The sequence below is a fragment of the Diadema antillarum genome, unplaced genomic scaffold, assembly GCF_040938485.1.
Source record: "Diadema antillarum isolate AM-2024a unplaced genomic scaffold, OU_Dant_1.0 scf00000099, whole genome shotgun sequence".
NCBI classification, from domain to species: domain Eukaryota; kingdom Metazoa; phylum Echinodermata; class Echinoidea; order Diadematoida; family Diadematidae; genus Diadema; species Diadema antillarum.
Window position 1 is genome coordinate 308935 of NW_027270988.1, and position 16943 is coordinate 325877.

Sequence of the window (16943 nt, forward strand, 5' to 3'; positions counted from 1 at the left end):
CTAAAGTCCTGCAGTATGCAGCTTGAACATGTCATGTGACTTTTCTGTTGATAGCCCCTGGGTATCATGTGATTGGTCTTGTGACAGAAAACTGTTACTCTTGGTTGTTCAAGGGAAATCCCCTCCATCATCCCCCCATGTTCACTCTGACTGGATATTGATGGAGTATGGTCAAAGAACAAGGTTGTGATAGAGGAAGAGAGGTTTGCATTATCACCATGACAACCTGGCTCCAGCCACTGAGAGGAAACTAACTGGTGTTACCGCAAACCTCTCTTCCTCATTTACATCACCATACAAACTTTCAAACAGAATAGTGACATTGCAACTGATTTACAAATTACCCTACCCCGATATACAAGTGCAATGAAAGCATCTCAATGGAAGAATTTCATGAATTTGAAAAGAATTTGGCATTTACATAGATTGTTAGCATTTCTCAACAAAATGCACATGTAAATGTAGGAGATACATCATGTAGTCAACAGCGTACACATATATAGTCAGTTTTACGGTAAAGGGTGTAACTTTCAATATTCATCAAATACTGTACATACAACATGTATATTTAGCAAGGCTACTTTTCCGCAAATCAGGAATTTCTGACAATTTCGCGAGTAGCTAGATTGGCGATTGTGGAGTACAGTACTGAATGGAGAAATGGATGTGTGCACGTTGCATTCATGTAGGGATCCAAGTTGATATTATCGCATGTTAGTTTTGAAATTCGCGAATACGCGTAGCACAGACTTGAGAAATTCGCGAAAATAAAAGCCTTGCGAAATATTCACTGTACCATGCAGTAATCAGCCAAGTCAGTGAAAATAAGAAAGTCCCAATTCATACAGTATTTCATAGCCTTAGTTGTGTATTCCTCTGTATGTGCACAATCTTGGTTTGCCTGTCAAAGTCAATTTGATGCATTTTTCACAGTCACATCAAGGTGGACTTACATTACATGGAGTTTACTTTACACAAGTAGGTACATGTACATGCCCAAGTGCTTACCCTCAGAAGGTGTACGTTTGGACCAGAATTAAAAATAAAAACAACAACAACAACAACACATAATGTAGTATTTGTTGAATGAAAATTTCATCATGTGAATGACTGTGTACACATGATAGATGCGGTGTTTCGCCAATGAAAATGGTGTGGACATCCATTGTACCAGTTTTATTCTACAGGAATTAATGCAAACTATGAATGCACCAAACTATGGACCACCCAGGATCCTGAAGCTGGGTATTCCCAAAGATATTGATCTGCCCTTTTAGGTATGAAATAAAAGACTAGGTATGAAATAAAAGAGTAAAGTTTCAACATGCGATGCATCTTAAGCTGTTAGAAGAGCTTCCAGAGAGCTTTAAAGTGCGGGGAAAATTCCCGTGAATCCTTTGTGTGCCAGTGGAATTCAACCATTGAATAAAAAACACAAAATGCCTACCCACATATATCTGAATGGCATGGTACGGTACATATGATACTGTATTCTTTGTGTTTTTTTAGATGCATTGCGTGCAGGAGAAAGAGTGCATGGCTCACATTAAAGGGTTCAGTCAGCTATTTATCCTCAATAACGGAAGGTTAGAATTCTTATTATGTGTACCATTTTTAGTGAACAGGATATTGGTGCTCATACCTGTTTTGACGGATGTCAGTATTTTTCGTCTGAAGTCATGACTTCAATATTTAATGCATGTGCTTCAGCACTTTATATGTACCATCAAAAAAAGGGAAAAAAAAGCTGAAATAATATCTGAAGCACTGAAGCATTCAGATGGTTGCACCAGGGAGGTGGAATAGATGGAGATGGCACTCTGAGAGCTTCCCTCAGAGAAAAAAATCAAGTGGTCTTACACCGATTACGTCTTGAAATCCAACCCTCATTCTGTGATAAATATGTCAAAATCTGGCCTTATCGGTCCACCCATCACCCTCCGGCGCACTAGAGTGACGCAACATGATCTCCTTTCCAGGCCTTCCATAAACACACGCTCGTAAAAATCGGGCTTTGAAGCGATGCGTGGCACCGACAAAATGACGTCATATTCAACATTTTGGCAGTCTATTACATTCAGTGAAAGACGTCCCCCTTCGAAATCTACAACTTATGGCTCAAAAATTGGGTAGCGTGGTATGTCTATACCTTTCGCTGGTTCAGCAGACTGTGCTGAGGAGATTGCCGTTTGAACCAGCGAAATCGGTACACAAACGACGGAGTTACTGAGCAGTTAGTTTTGTGCGCTAGAGATGTCATCATATTGTTTCTGTATCGATTATGAGAAATTCCGCACATTTCCGCATTTTTTTTATAGTTAGAGAGGTAGGCCTGACCTTTATCTTCAAAATAATATAAGTTACATGAGCGTGTTCGAGCGTGTTTTCAAACAGTTCGAGTGTAAAAGTAGTGCTTCATAGAGACCGAAGCGGGATTTTTTTCGTCTGCACCCGAGCGAGCTGGGGCTTTTCAGCGTACTCGTCGGGTTGTTGTAGGGCCGCCGCGTAGGCGTCGGGACAGCGTTCGTTGCCGTTGTTTCGGTGAATTTGAGTTACTAGTAAATACATATTGGAATGGAAAGTTGAGTGTTAAAAAGTGTAAATTAGACATATCAGCTTTTATTATAATAATTTTCCGTAGAGAATTAAAGATGATATCTACAAAAGCCTAGATGTATGATGCTGTAAGTATATTTTAGGGGGGAAACAGAGCTTAGTATACAGCGTTTCGCCTCACTCTCCCTCGATCATTCATCGGTAAATACCGGTAATCGGCTTGACTCTACCCCATGCTAACGTTACAAAAAATTGAATTAAAAAGTAGTAGAGTACACCTCTGGAGCTAGTAGAATCTAACGTTTAACAGTGGTTAGATTCTAGTTTGTGAAATACTAGAGTCTACTAGCTAGGACTAACGTTAGGTATGCTTTTGCTAGGCAGCATACCTGAGGAGTGGAGGTGACGCTGCGCTATTAAACAGTGTCCTGAGCCTTGCCTTTGCCTTGGCCTCCAATTTCCAAGCCAAAGGCCAAACTAACTTTCTGAGTTTCAGTTTCAATTGTAAATCAAATTTCGTTAAGTTGCTGTGTCAATGTGATTTTGAATTTGCTAAAGAAGCAATTCCTCCTCAACAAACTCGTCTCCGTCAAAATCACGATCGCCAGAACCACCACCACTGCTTACACCACTGCTTACACATAGAGTTCTGTGCTCACACCGTAGGACGCCATTTTATTCCCTGACCACAATGCATTTCGCGTCGTGAGTTTCCGCCACAAGATTTACGACTTGCAGTGCGCCGAGCGTGAGTAATGGGATTACGGGAGGGGGAAAAAAACGCTGTCGGGGCCACGCATGACTTCAAAGGAAACTCAAAAGAGCACACTCCATCTTTCTTCCACCTCCCTGGTTGCACTATATACAGTTGTAGTCTATACCACTAATTCAGATGGTTGCACTATACCACTAAATGTGCCCCCACCAAAGATTGTGCCAAATCTATTTGACCTGCTCTGCCCGTCACGACAAGTAACTCTTGACTAAAGCCATTTTAAAGGAAAACTTCCTTCCATGTTCAAGTTGACATTTCCAAATGTGTTTACAAATCTAGGTTTCATTTCACATCATATGTATGACAAGAAAAAATAACAATCTGCTGTATAAACTGTCTCATATTTTCATGAAAAGAAAGATTATGATCAGTTGCCACTACACTGGATAGAGATAAAAATCTTCCATGTGCTTGAAAAATTATCATGCATATATATTTTAGCTTTTAAAATTGCAATTCTGGGATGCTCAAGGTGCTTGCAGTTTATTCTTTCATGTCTTCAGATACTAAAATTTCCAACAAGCCCATAATACTGATCAATGAAAGCCTGCCATTGTACTTACAAAGTAGGAAGGTGAAATGCAAAAATGGTTTATTGTGACCATGGAAGAAATATTGTGATAACTACAGGCTGTACACTATTGGTAAAATAGTGTCAATAGCAAACAGCCATTGTGCCTTCATAAAGATGATTTTAGCGCTGGAAATGTGCATCTTACCATTCTTGGCAAATGTACCAAATGCAAACCTCAAATATTTACTGCTTGAACTCTATTCAGCTCATTGACCCTATATGCCAAAAGATGAAAAAGAAATCCTACAAAAATCCCTAAAAATTCCCAGATCACTACCAAAATTTAATCCTCTATATTCCTTGTGTAAGTGTCAACTTTCCTGCAAATTTCATTCAGATCCATTCTCAACTTTTTTGAGTTATTTTGCACACAGACAAACAGACAAACCAATGCCAGTGAAAACATACATTGTGTAACTTCCTTCCTTGGTGGAGGTAACCACGTAATGGAGATGATTTTATTTTACAAGATTGAAAATGACAGAATTCTTTCAGTTATCATGTCTGAATGTATGCTGTCTTCATAATCTTCATAGTGTAAAGTACAGAGGAAATACAAACAGTGTATGTTATGGAGAGTTGCCAAAAGTTGGCTGGAGTTCAATCAAACAGAAGCTCAAAGTTGTGACTGCACACTTGACTGAGTGTTAATGATCATGCAGACACAGACAGTTGTTGTTGGCAAAAGGGACTGGGGACTGACTGTATGTCAGCTGTTATCAGATGATGACTACTCATTTGACTGGGAAGCAAGCCATGCAGCAATGAGTTGTTCAACTTTATACACTTTAGGAAATGATACTTATCAATGATTATGTTTGGTAGCCTCTGCCTTTGATTACATGTACCAGGGTTTGTGGGGTCATGGAAAACCTAGAAAAGTCATGAAATACATGTGTATTTTCTGAAAATCTTATGTTTTTACGGGCCTGGGAAAGTCATGGAAAATACAGAAAAAAATTGAAAATATATCGTCATGGAAAAGTCATGGAAATTTATAGATTTGTATACTTTTTGCCTTTTAGTGATCTTCTTTTTTGCAGTGCAGTATTGTTTTAAATAATGAAAACATTTCATTGATCGAATCAACTCCATCACAACATACAGTGTCCTTTACATACACACCAATATTTTACATGGACACTATCTATCTAATTGAAATAGTAATTTCCATGTACAGGGCTGTAACACCAACCACTTTATAGGTTCTTATGAAGTTACTGTTCAAAAATGGGTCCTGGATTTCCAAAATTTTACATGGAAAAGTCATGGAATTAAGTTTTGTAAACGGTGCAGGAACCCTGATATTGTACCATCTACTACAAAGGCTGCACAGGGTTTACTCAGTCTATTTAATATTCCAAATATTGAAAGAATCTTAATGTCATGGGCCAGCTACAAGTCTAAGGTGTTATGGCAACTGTGTTTTGTAATTTGTAACCTGTCATCCTTCAAATTATGGAATGCAAATATTTCAGTTAGTACAAGTATTTTCCTATTACTAATGATAGAAAAGTCTGTTAGCTATTTGTGTTTCTTTCCTTTTGTTGTTGTTGTTTTTGTTTTTAGCTGTGCCATATGGCCTCTGGAAAGGTGTCATTTTAAGTGCCAAACTCAGATACCGTGGTATGCTTGCAAAATGTGTGTGTGTGTGTGTGTGTGTGTGTGTGTGTGAGAAAGAGAGAGAGAGAGAGAGAGGGAGAGAGTGCTATTATGACATCAGTGACCGTGGACAAGTGTGTGTAAACCATGTACAATGCACTATCAGTACACATGTGTGTGGTTACTAGTAACTCGACAGTGTGTAATGTTAGGGTACGTTGTCTACACCAGCTGGGTTGTAAGCATTTGATTAATAATAATAATAATAATAATAACTATTTCTTATTGAGCGCTTTTACAGGACCTGATTAAAGCGCTGTACATACATCAACACACAACATTCACAAAGCATAGGAACATACTTAGAAGTTACAATTGAAATAGTTCAGTCTTGAGTTTCCTTCTAAACATTTCCTCTGAATCACATAGACGGAGTTGACGGAGTTGATTCTTTTTACAATGTCCTTTACCAGTTTATGTCCATCACTTTCATTCTCTCAGTCTGTACTGCTCTGTCTACACTGTGTCACTTGGACCATGAAAGTCTGAATAAACAGGAAGTTCTTTTTCCCTTTTTCTTTTTGGCAAAGCAAAGATATTATTCCTATCCTCAAAATGGCAGAGCTGTGAATCAAATTATGCAAAAATAACAGTGCATCTTCCCCTTGCTGGTCAATATCCATGCCCCGTTATTCTACCATCTGATTCTTGCCACATTGGTCACTCAATTGATTTAAAAGATAAAGTCAGTCAATGCATGGACCTAACACGTGGACATTCATCGCTCGTTAATTAATTCGTGCACCTGTTTCTGTCAAAAGCGTCACAAAAACATTTTGAACATGCTTTCCTGCTTTGATCCAGTGTTATCCACCAACAGCCAGCCTGGATAAAAACAAGACGGCGCTTTGAGAAATCTAAAAACTACGTGCGCAGAAGCTAATAACTCTCTTAAATCAAGAAAAATGCATGTGCAGTTGTAGTGTATATTGCGAAATCATCGCTAAAGCTATTTCATTTGCGAAATGTAAGTACTTTACAAGAAATTGCAACTAATTAAGCAGATTGACTGTGATTTGTAATCTATTTTTCCCCATTTGTTGCACATTGTATTGTTTTTAGAGTAAACATGGACAGTAACAGTAGACGACATGCTTGTCTTGCCATTCAGGGATGTTACATGCATGGCCGCAAGTGGCCGCTTCAGTAATTACCAATTTTATGACGCAAAATTTGGCCTTGTTTCAGGTTCGGTGCTCCCCATCATTGGTGTTTATTCAAAGGCAGTTGAGTCTGAAAAGGCACCTCAGCCAAATAGGACCGAAATGAGGGAAACCGGGTTCTTTTGTCAGTGATGATGCACGATTACACAATCGTCATTGTCCAAACGTCTGAATGTACTCATTAAGATGCACATAATCAGGTGGCGGTGGTGAACATTGGATTGCTAAAGACCTCCGTTAATGGTCCATATGTGTAGTAGGTCCATGGTCAGTGTTTCTGATGATGAGCTTCTTTCAGGGAACATCTGAGTGCTCCCATTATTAAAAAGTAAATAAAGTTTCTCTTGAAATACGGATTGTGACAGGCCGGATGGCATGAAGTGAAATGCAAGCTGTCACTGTGACCAGCATAGGGTCATGTACATGTATACTGTCAAGTCCAGAGGACCATACTGGAAAAGTGGAAATATTTGGGGTGTTGTTGAAATTTTTGCGCTTTTCGCGCAACCACAAACAAGCGTGTTATACATGTAAAAGCATGCAAATATTTTTGCTTGCCATATTTTCCAGTAGTGACTTTATATCTCGATTCCATGGAATTATAGACATGCAAAACTCTTCTTACCCGGCCGAGCACGAAAAATTAGTCACGCGAACATATCCACTTTTACAGAACCTTACTATAATAATATCTTCTACCTTTGTCTCTCATACAGTTCAAGGAGGTCAACCGAGCACACAAAGTACTAAGTGACGAAAAGAAGCGACAGATATACGATGAGTACGGCTCGTTTGGGATCTACATCGCAGACCAGATTGGTGAAGACAACGTTGACCTCTACTTCCTTGTCAACAGTAAATGCTTCAGGGTAAGTAAGACTCAGGAAGCAGCGTATTCACCGTGTATATTTTCATGAGCATCTTATTTTACGGTTGCAAAGATTCGTGATTGAGTGACCACAAATACAGTGTACGTATCCAGTTCTAAGAGCAAAGTGTGCAATGTCTACCTTGGAAATGATACTGCATTTGAGTTATTGGGGGGGGGAAACGTTTGCTGTGTTGTTACTTTTGTGAATATCATTTAACTTACAAAAATTGACAAAAAGGAATATGTGGCATTAACATTTTGTAGCTCATCATCACGAAGAATTGATAAAACCACTAGCTGTTGATTGTGTTGATTCTTATATTCTGTATAGATATTGAAAAAATTTTCAGACTCTGAAGTTTTTTTTTTATAAAGCTGTATGTGCTCTTGAAATGTGAAACTCTGACTTACCATCGAAAGAGAAATAAAGCTGGCTGCTAAAGGATGGCCATTGTGAGACACTTAGCTCTAAAGTTATCATCATCATACACTTTGAGCTCATTGTCTTGTCCATATCAACAGAAGTGACTTTACATGAATTGATTGAGCAGCCCTTTTGAAAAGTGGACCATGAAAATTTGCCACCAACTTCACTTGTATGGACACTATAATACTGTCATGTAATGTTTCCTTTATCCCAGAGTATGTAATCTATACATGAAATATATTCGTGTAGCTGTTCAGGGAGTCAGTGAAAGTTGCAGCTATTTTTACAGTGATTAATCCATTGTGTGCTTTGAGTGCTGATAGACATAGAAAATCTCATAGTATTGTACACACTGTCCAAAACCCTGGCACAGAAAGGGTTAACATGGTAGACATACATGTACGTTACATTGACTGTCATATGGTGACCAAAGAACCTGTGTCTGTCCATCTTGGTTGCAGATAACAAGTGTCATCTGCTTCTTCTGCACCTGTTACTGCTTCTGTTTCTGTTGCTGCCTCTGCTGCTTTGGATGCTGCGGTCGATGTCGACGAGGAGAGGAGGACGATGAGGACTTCGAGATCGTCATACCTGACGACGAGGTGATTGTTGGAGAGAATGAAAAATTGATGCCCTCTGATGAAATTTATCATGATTGGAGAACAACTTCTCTTCTCCTTCACAATGCAAGCATGTCTTATAAGGGAGGCAAAATCAAATCAAGAATGTGAAATAAACCATGACAAAGAGAAGTTTGAACTCCTCAAATATGGAACCATATTTTGTGTCATTTCTTATTTCAATCGATTGAAACCAGATTTTCAGGCGTACCTCTGCATAAAGGATGATATCAAAAGAACAAATTGTGTAGCTGTACAGTGGGAAGTATTTAACCTGTTGAGGACAAGTCCTGAGTATACTCGGGCAAGTGTCTATATGGGAAATGCAGGTTGTAGCAAAATCAGCTTGTCCTTGTTAACCCACTGCGGATGGGCTGATTTTGCTACAACATGCATTTCCCGTAGATACTTGCCCAAGTACATTGTATACTGGGGTCTTGTCCTCAACAGGTTAAACTAGAATACAACTTGTGTACCTGTATGTCAATTAGTCATAAGAAAAACTGTATATATGAACTGTGGCACCTTGTCAAAGACATCCTCCTTATATCAGTTGGGAGAATTTCAAGTTATGTAATGTTCAGCAAGTATTTCTTGTTGCTTTAGCTGTTAACAAGAGCTAGATAACAACTTGTAATGGAGAAATATTAACCTGTTGAGGACAGGCTGATTTTGTTACCACATGCATTTTCCATAGACCCCTGCTCGAGTATACTTGGAACTCATCCTCAATGGGTTAAGGAAAGAGATGTTTAAATCTGTGGCAATTAGAGAGAGAAAGAGGAACTTTAGTCCACTAAAATATGTTCATGCCATTGTTAGAATCAATGGGGATTCAGCAGTTTAGATGAATTTGAAATTCTGAAACTGAAACAATTACAATCATATGAACAACAGAGGGCACAAATTGAAAGATTTATTTATTTATTTTTGTTATTATTACATGTATTATTATTTTTTTTTTAAATTTTTACTATAATACCGTAATGAAAACACCGCTGGTGAAGAGGAAAATGTTGTTTTTATGATTTATTGGATAAGAGATGATGAAAAGCCTTGTGTAATATTTGCTCCTGTGCATCACTTTAAAAAAAAAAAAAATCTCAATTCTCCCTGACAGGAGGAAGGTGAGGAAGGTAATGAAACCACACCTGTCACCAGCCAGCCTAAATCAGAGGGAGGAGCCTCTAATGCACCCATCGCCATGCCTCCCCCTCCAGAGAAATCAGCCGCCGACGAGCCTACTGAGACAACGGGGCTAAACACTGGGGAGAAATCACTATACACTGAGGGATAACACCCCCATCCCCCTCCCCCACACCCCTCCCCTCCCCCACCTCCCCCTCCACTCATGTCTCAAGTTATGATTCCAGAAGGGAAGTTATGGAATTCAGTTTAAATGCAAGTCTGGAGGAAATATTGTGGTAGATGAAAGGAAGAAAAAAAGTGAGTGGTGTAAAAGATTACTGGTTGAAGTGAAGACTCTGCAGAATGCTCATGTCTGCCAGGAAAGGTCTATTAATGTTGTCTGTGTGTCTAAAGGTGGTATTTTTGACAATTCTCAGTATGTATCATATTAATCTTATAGCTTAAAGCTGGTCATATGTCCATAATATATTTGTATGCCTGTTTTCAATGGCATATTTCACTCTTCGAGAAGGTAGACATTATTTTTTTGCCTCTACTGCAAAAAGTTGGAGAAACATCATTCCCACTATTTCATATTTCCCTGCATCAGTGCAGGAATGGCCTTATACCATAGGTATGCACGGCGCAATGGAAAGAAAATGTGGCTACAAGGGTTATGTTAGATTGACATTACAATTTGACAACCAAGTAGACTATGTTTGTACAAACAGCCCCTTCAGAGTGCCAAAAGCAACTTGTATTTGCTCCTTAACATGGGAGACAACTAAATATTTTTCTGCCCATACTTAAATAACAAATCATTGTCCCAGAGCATGCTGCCAAATGCCTATTGTAATATTTTACTGATGACAAAAAAAGAAAGAAATAGGTGATTGCAAAGTGATATGACTATTGAAAGAGTTGAGTGGTTGAAACATTTATACTTTAGGTGAAAAAACAACAACAAAAAGTTCCCCTATAAGTGTTTAGAAGTGATGTATTCGATAGTTACAATAGTTTGCATATACGTTAATTTGGGACTCATGGTACAAGAATACTACCTTTAGAATTGGAACTGGACATAGACTTTGCTGAATAGTTTTTCTTTTCTTTTCTTTTCTATGACATGCAGTATACTGTGTCCTGTCGTAAGAAATATAGGCATATGGCCATATTTCTCGCACATTCACTAGGAATGTAGGATAATGTTCATTTTTATTGTACTAATGTATTTAAACTTGGTGAATTGATTGATGTACTGTTTTCTGTTGCCAGTTATTAGTAGATGGTCCCCAGTTCTCTTATTTTCTTTATGGACTCTTCATCTCTATGTGATAGAATATTCTGCAGTTCTACTTAGACACTGCATTGCATCCTGGGAGGTGAAAGGTCATGTTCTTTTTTTTTTAAAGAATCATTATGAATCATTATGTAATCTATATTTGAGACACACTTGCAACATGATGTATGATATGACACCTAAGGTATGGACTTGTCAGTTTGAGCACTTGATATTTGTGTCTGAATGTTACAAATTAACTGTGGAAGTTGGTCATACACAAGAAAAAAAAAACCTTTTTGATACAAACCAAAGAAACCACCAGAAAATAGAGCCATGGGAAAGTGTTTACCAAACTACACTGTACATGTATACACTTTTCAACAACATTACAGTAATCTACGTCAGATCACAAAGATATATATCCTTACTGTGAGGTGGTGTGTCGGTGAGTGTGTTTTCTGGTTTCCTTGACGCGAGTGTAAGAGTATAGGGACATTCCATATTGTGAGCTGAACCTAGTGACATTCTTTTAGCAAGATGTAAACTTGCTTGCCTTTGTGTTCTTTGACACCACCATACATGTCTGCATGTTGCATCACACTTGCAGAAAGTAATTGATGTGTACTCTCCAACAGTGGTGTGTATGTGAACCCACTGGTGGACAATTGAATGTAATACGTCATTCTGTATTCAATGTTGTAATGGAATAATTGCACACACACACACATACACTCAGACACACACACACAGGGAAACAGAAATGTAGATTTTACATCACTTTGTGTGCAACCACAGGGAATGTGTTTCAGCTGTTTACTTGATTGAGCTTTGTGTTCATCTCTCGTACACAGTTCATCATTCTAAGCTGAGCCAGAGCTTTGCATCATACCGGGAATTATGACAGAAATTGACAATCTGAGTTGGTTTTACATAAATTTGCAATATATTTTGTGTTGATCAGGTGACAAGTGTCAAAATCATCACAATATACACTGGATAGATATCATGTAATGTGAGGAGCCATACACACAAAAACTGTAACATCATTATTCTTAAAAGTGTTAATCCACTCTATGTTTTACGTTGACTTTGGTATTAATACAGAGTGGTAGAAATTTCTTTGAATTAGACATGCAATGAGAAAGTGGTGGAGTTTGAGCAATTTTCATGCGTTTGAGGAAAAATGTGCAAATACGATGTTGGTCATGATGTTGTTTCCTTAACCAGCCTCCCTTTGACCTGAACACAAATCTTTGCTAATGTTTATCGTTCTGAAGTGAAAATAATAGTAATCATCTATGTCCCTCACATTAGGGTGGTACGAACAGTATTGCTGACTTATACAGAGAGGGTCATGTATCAGAGTCCAATGGTAGGCATCTCTTAAATGGGCGATTCTCCTGCCTCAACCCCTACAAAACTGAAGATTCTGATATGTCAACATGGGTGCAGTATTATGTTGTGTGTGTAGTGCAAATCACAGGGGGAGGGGGCTGATATAGGGCCTGCTTGAAGGCCCTGCAGCTCAAGGTTTATACAATATGTAGCTCCTCTGTAGTGCTACTGTCAAAGTTGAAATTTTCGCGGTGTTGAAATTTTTACACATTTTGCGCAACCAGAAACTAGCGCGAAAATAAGAACACATGAATATTTTTGCTTGCTGTATGTTCCAGTAGTCTTGATTCCGCGAAATTTAAAATGCCAAACTTTCTGTAAAACACAATATTTAAGCGAGTTGCCTCTAACATTCAATGCATATAGTGTAGACAAGAAATTTCGCGAGCATTTTAATTTCGCAAATCTTGGCTCACGCGAAATTCGCGAAATTAAAATGCACGCGAACATTCCTCATTTTACAGTATCTTACCTGGCCGAGTGTGAAAAATTAGTTGCGCGAAAATATCCACTTTTCAGTATCTTAGCCCTATTTCTGAACATTTCTGTTGGCAAAAGGAAAGTTGAGCGGGAGAACGCAAAATTTTAAGGGGAGAAAATACATCTCAATCAGGAGACACAGCCTGAGAAGGAAAAAATCATTTTAAGAAAATGGCCTCAAAGTGGCAGAGATGGATTCTTAACTGTATTTGCTAAACTATTGACCAAAAATAATCGTTTGTATAAAATGTTCTTAGGTAAACCCCCCCCCCTTCCCCATAATCATCTACTCCATTCTTGTAATTGTGACTTTTTTGTACAGTTTCATGAAATGGTAAGAAATTGGAAAATTCCATCATTTTCTTGTTCTACCTCTGAACCTAATGAAACTTATACAATTTTATTTGTGAGACGGTATTCTATTAATCTATTAAAGTCACATGTAAAACACAGAGTGGCTTTCCACTAGCAAGTTTGTATTTTGTTGGTATTTTAATGTAGTATTAGATTGTAGAGAGACAGGTAAGGATAATGTCATTCAGCCTGATATTCACAAGTGTACTCTAATCTCTTAAAGAATAGTCATACGTTGTACTTGCATGCTGACATTAAAAGTGATCTTATAGACAGTTTATTGAAAGTATGAAACATTTTCCGTATAACGTCTTGTGTTGTAAAAAAAAAAAATAAGTAATTGACATTAAATGCTATAGTTGGATTTTTTTTGTATTAACTTGTTGAAGACTAGTCTGGAATATACTAGGGCTGGTGTCAATGGGAAATGTGTGTTATAGCGAAATCAGTTTGTCCTCAATGGGTTAATGATGGATAGGGAGACCAAATATGAGAGAAACATTTCTGGAGTACAAATGAAGGGGTCAGTGCAATATAGTGCTAACCCACACTTTTGTCAAAATTGAGTTACATGTATTTTCATAATCCTTATTCTTCATTCTAACCTCCGTGAAAATGTCATATTTGAATTCAACCAATAAGATGGTAAAAAATGCATGCATTCATGTTTTATTAATGTACAATATATGGACTTTCCAAACATTCAACAGCGATTAGCTCAAAATGACTATTGTGTGGGTTAGCACTATATTGCACCGACCCCCTCAAATCATCCAGAGAGAAAATTAAAACCTTCATGAAAATCTTGAGCATTATTAATACCTTGCACAATAATGGAGTAATGTCAAGTGTGCAGACATACTTAGCAAAGGGTTTGTGCTAAATGTAGTGAAGGACCTACAAAAAAATCTACCTACATTTAACCTGTATTCTTGGATACCTTGCTGAAGTTTGCCTGGCTTCATTCAAATGGTTTTGGTTCAATTTCACTTTCCCCACAGTGACATGGTGTCATTTTAGATACAGTGTATATCTCAGATACGTAGGTTTTAAAATAAATCAGTGGCCGTTACATGGAACCAGCAAGAAAGGATTTCCAGAAGCGGGTATATTAATACAGTAGCAATTATGTTATGATGTTGATAACTATGATGGTACATTGTGCATCTAATTCATTTCAAATGTCTTAGAAATGCATTTGATATCACAGAGAAATGTTATGTGATATGTTGTCAAAAAGAGATGATTTGTAGCATCATTTTGAAATATTCTTTGAGAACAAAAAAACCAACAACAACAAAGCAAATGAAAACTCTCTGTTCCCTGTCTGTTAAGTGTGAGGACATTAGGCTTGTGTTGAAACACAACCCGTCTCCCCTCCACACACACAAACATGCAGATGTTTTGCTGTGAGACAGTTATGACGTTACCTTAGGCAGGGCATTGACTGAACCCCCCCCCCCCCCCCCCCCACCCGCATGTGGTCCTGCCCCCACCTTCCCCTCCACCCCCACTCCACTCTCCTGTCATGTAAACCATCAGCATGACCTTCAGAGTTCAATGAGCTTCGATGTATTATTACTTTTGTTTGCTCTTTTGGAAATGCTATTATGATAGACACAATGCAGTGTCATGTATTTATATTTTATCCTCAAACCTGTAGATTTCCGTTAGTCTCTTATTAGTCTAATTCCTCCCAAATATCTCATTTTAGATTTGTGTAATAAAGGATTTCATTTATATTTAATTGTACTAATCAGTTAGAGAGATACAAAAATGAACCCGCTGTTTTCTAGAGATTGGTGTTTTGTATATTTGGTTCTTTTCCGATGGCATGAAATGTGAGAAAAACGAATGTATTCGTATATCTTTGGAATTATGGCGCCGTCATTTGGCAAAGTGATTTTTAATCTGTGTCTCATTCTCATGTCTATCCCTACACTCTTTGGACTCCACAAAGTACTATGATTGTTATACTTGTTATATCTTCTGTGCATAATACCAGACATGTATAAGTGTTATTATTCTTATTAAAAATATGCAATAAACTGTGATGTGTAATGAAGACTATGGCTCTTGATTGTTTTGTGTCAATTGAGTGAAAGCATCATTGATTTAGAGTGAAGCTCACCCTCATGTTGACAGTGGCTAATGGAGAGAATACATGTTCATCTTCAATCAAAGGGTCAGGACAATGTAGGATGGAATTAGTAGTGGAATCGAATTTCGTTGTCCTGCATTTTCCACAAAAAGTGATTATCTATTTAAAGATGCATTATGCAATGTAGAAGAGGCAGTGTTGTCATAATACAACTCTCCCATTGATTTCTTTACAGAACATCAAGAAATTAGTCTTAAAGATAGCTTTAATAGTAGCTGTTGCCTTCTCCCCGTCATAACCATGATTACCAAGTTGATACAATCCTGGACGTTATGTCTTCTGTGTTTTTGTGACACAAAATGGGGAATTTTGAGATTTGTTTGCCGGTCAGTAGGAGACTACTTAGGCAGTCATTACTCGTCTAATTTGCATTCTACACGATGACCCTGAAGGTAATATTGCCGTTAAAAACAATCCAAATTCCCAATCCTGTCATTTTGCTTCTCTGTCCAATTTTGATAAAGTTTCGTTTGATTTTGTGTAGTTTGGAGTTTCACTCTCATATGTAGACATGTATTTGCTTGTAACTGAATGTGCTTGTAAGTGAATATGCCTGCATAAATCTGTTTTTGAATAGTGAATATGCCTGCGTAAATCTTTTTTTTTTTTTTTTTTTTTTTTGTTGAATAGTGACACTATTCAATAACAGATTTATGCAGCATATTCACTTACAAGCACATTCAGTTACAAGCAAATACATGTCTACATTATGACATTGTATGAGAGTGAAACTCCACACTGTTTGAAGCTGGTGCAGTGTGGAAACTGGATGTCTGAAGCTTAGTTTCCTTGTGAAAACTGAAGCATTTGAGATAATCGAACGCGTGCATTCAAGAAATACAAATTTATTTCTGTGACACCGATATACGAAAATTCCATTCATCTCAAAATATTTAAACATATGAATGATGATTTTATTATCCAAATACAAGAAAAATATGGAATTGATTTCGTGGCGTGACGTGCTTTTATTGACAAGCAGGTAAAGAGAGATTTGCTGATTTTAGATTGGAAATGCAGTTCATTGACAGCGTGCATGGAGACTTGAGGATGGAATCTTATTGATATGATATATTTTACTTTGCGTCATAGGTGCTTTCTTTGTGTGTTTGTGTAATTTTGATTTTGTTGTTTATGTTTGTTTCCATTTGTTGTGTGTTATATCAAATTAATATGGATACCATCATACTCTTCTTTTCATCCTTTGGCGTATTCGCGGAATGACAAACATATCTGTATAGGATCCTATGGCCAGTACTATCTACGTTGGCATTGTTTTTGTGCCAGTTCCCACTTACGGCTTCAAAAGAAAGCAGTCATGATGGCGTGTTTGCGTCATTTATGACTTTCTTTTAGACACGCACTTTACCGCAGAATGAATGATGAATACAAATCCTCGCTCCATTTCCAATTTATCACATTATTTATCGTACACGATCAACAGGACAGCGGAAAAATTATTTCACATTCTTCACTTTCGTATTTACATGTACAT

At 37.7% G+C, this 16943-nt stretch overlaps 1 protein-coding gene across 1 annotated transcript in view; it reads left to right on the plus strand.

The window, feature by feature from the left end:
* LOC139718693 (dnaJ homolog subfamily C member 5-like) overlaps positions 1-9946 on the plus strand; it is a 36459-nt gene extending 26513 nt beyond the window's left edge. Inside the window, exons 4-6 of the mRNA XM_071630152.1 lie at positions 7447-7599; positions 8490-8630; positions 9769-9946. Coding sequence (XP_071486253.1) covers positions 7447-7599; positions 8490-8630; positions 9769-9945 — 471 coding nt within the window. The 3' untranslated portion in view covers position 9946. The remainder of the gene's footprint in view (positions 1-7446; positions 7600-8489; positions 8631-9768) is intronic.
* The last annotated feature ends 6997 nt before the right edge of the window (positions 9947-16943 follow it).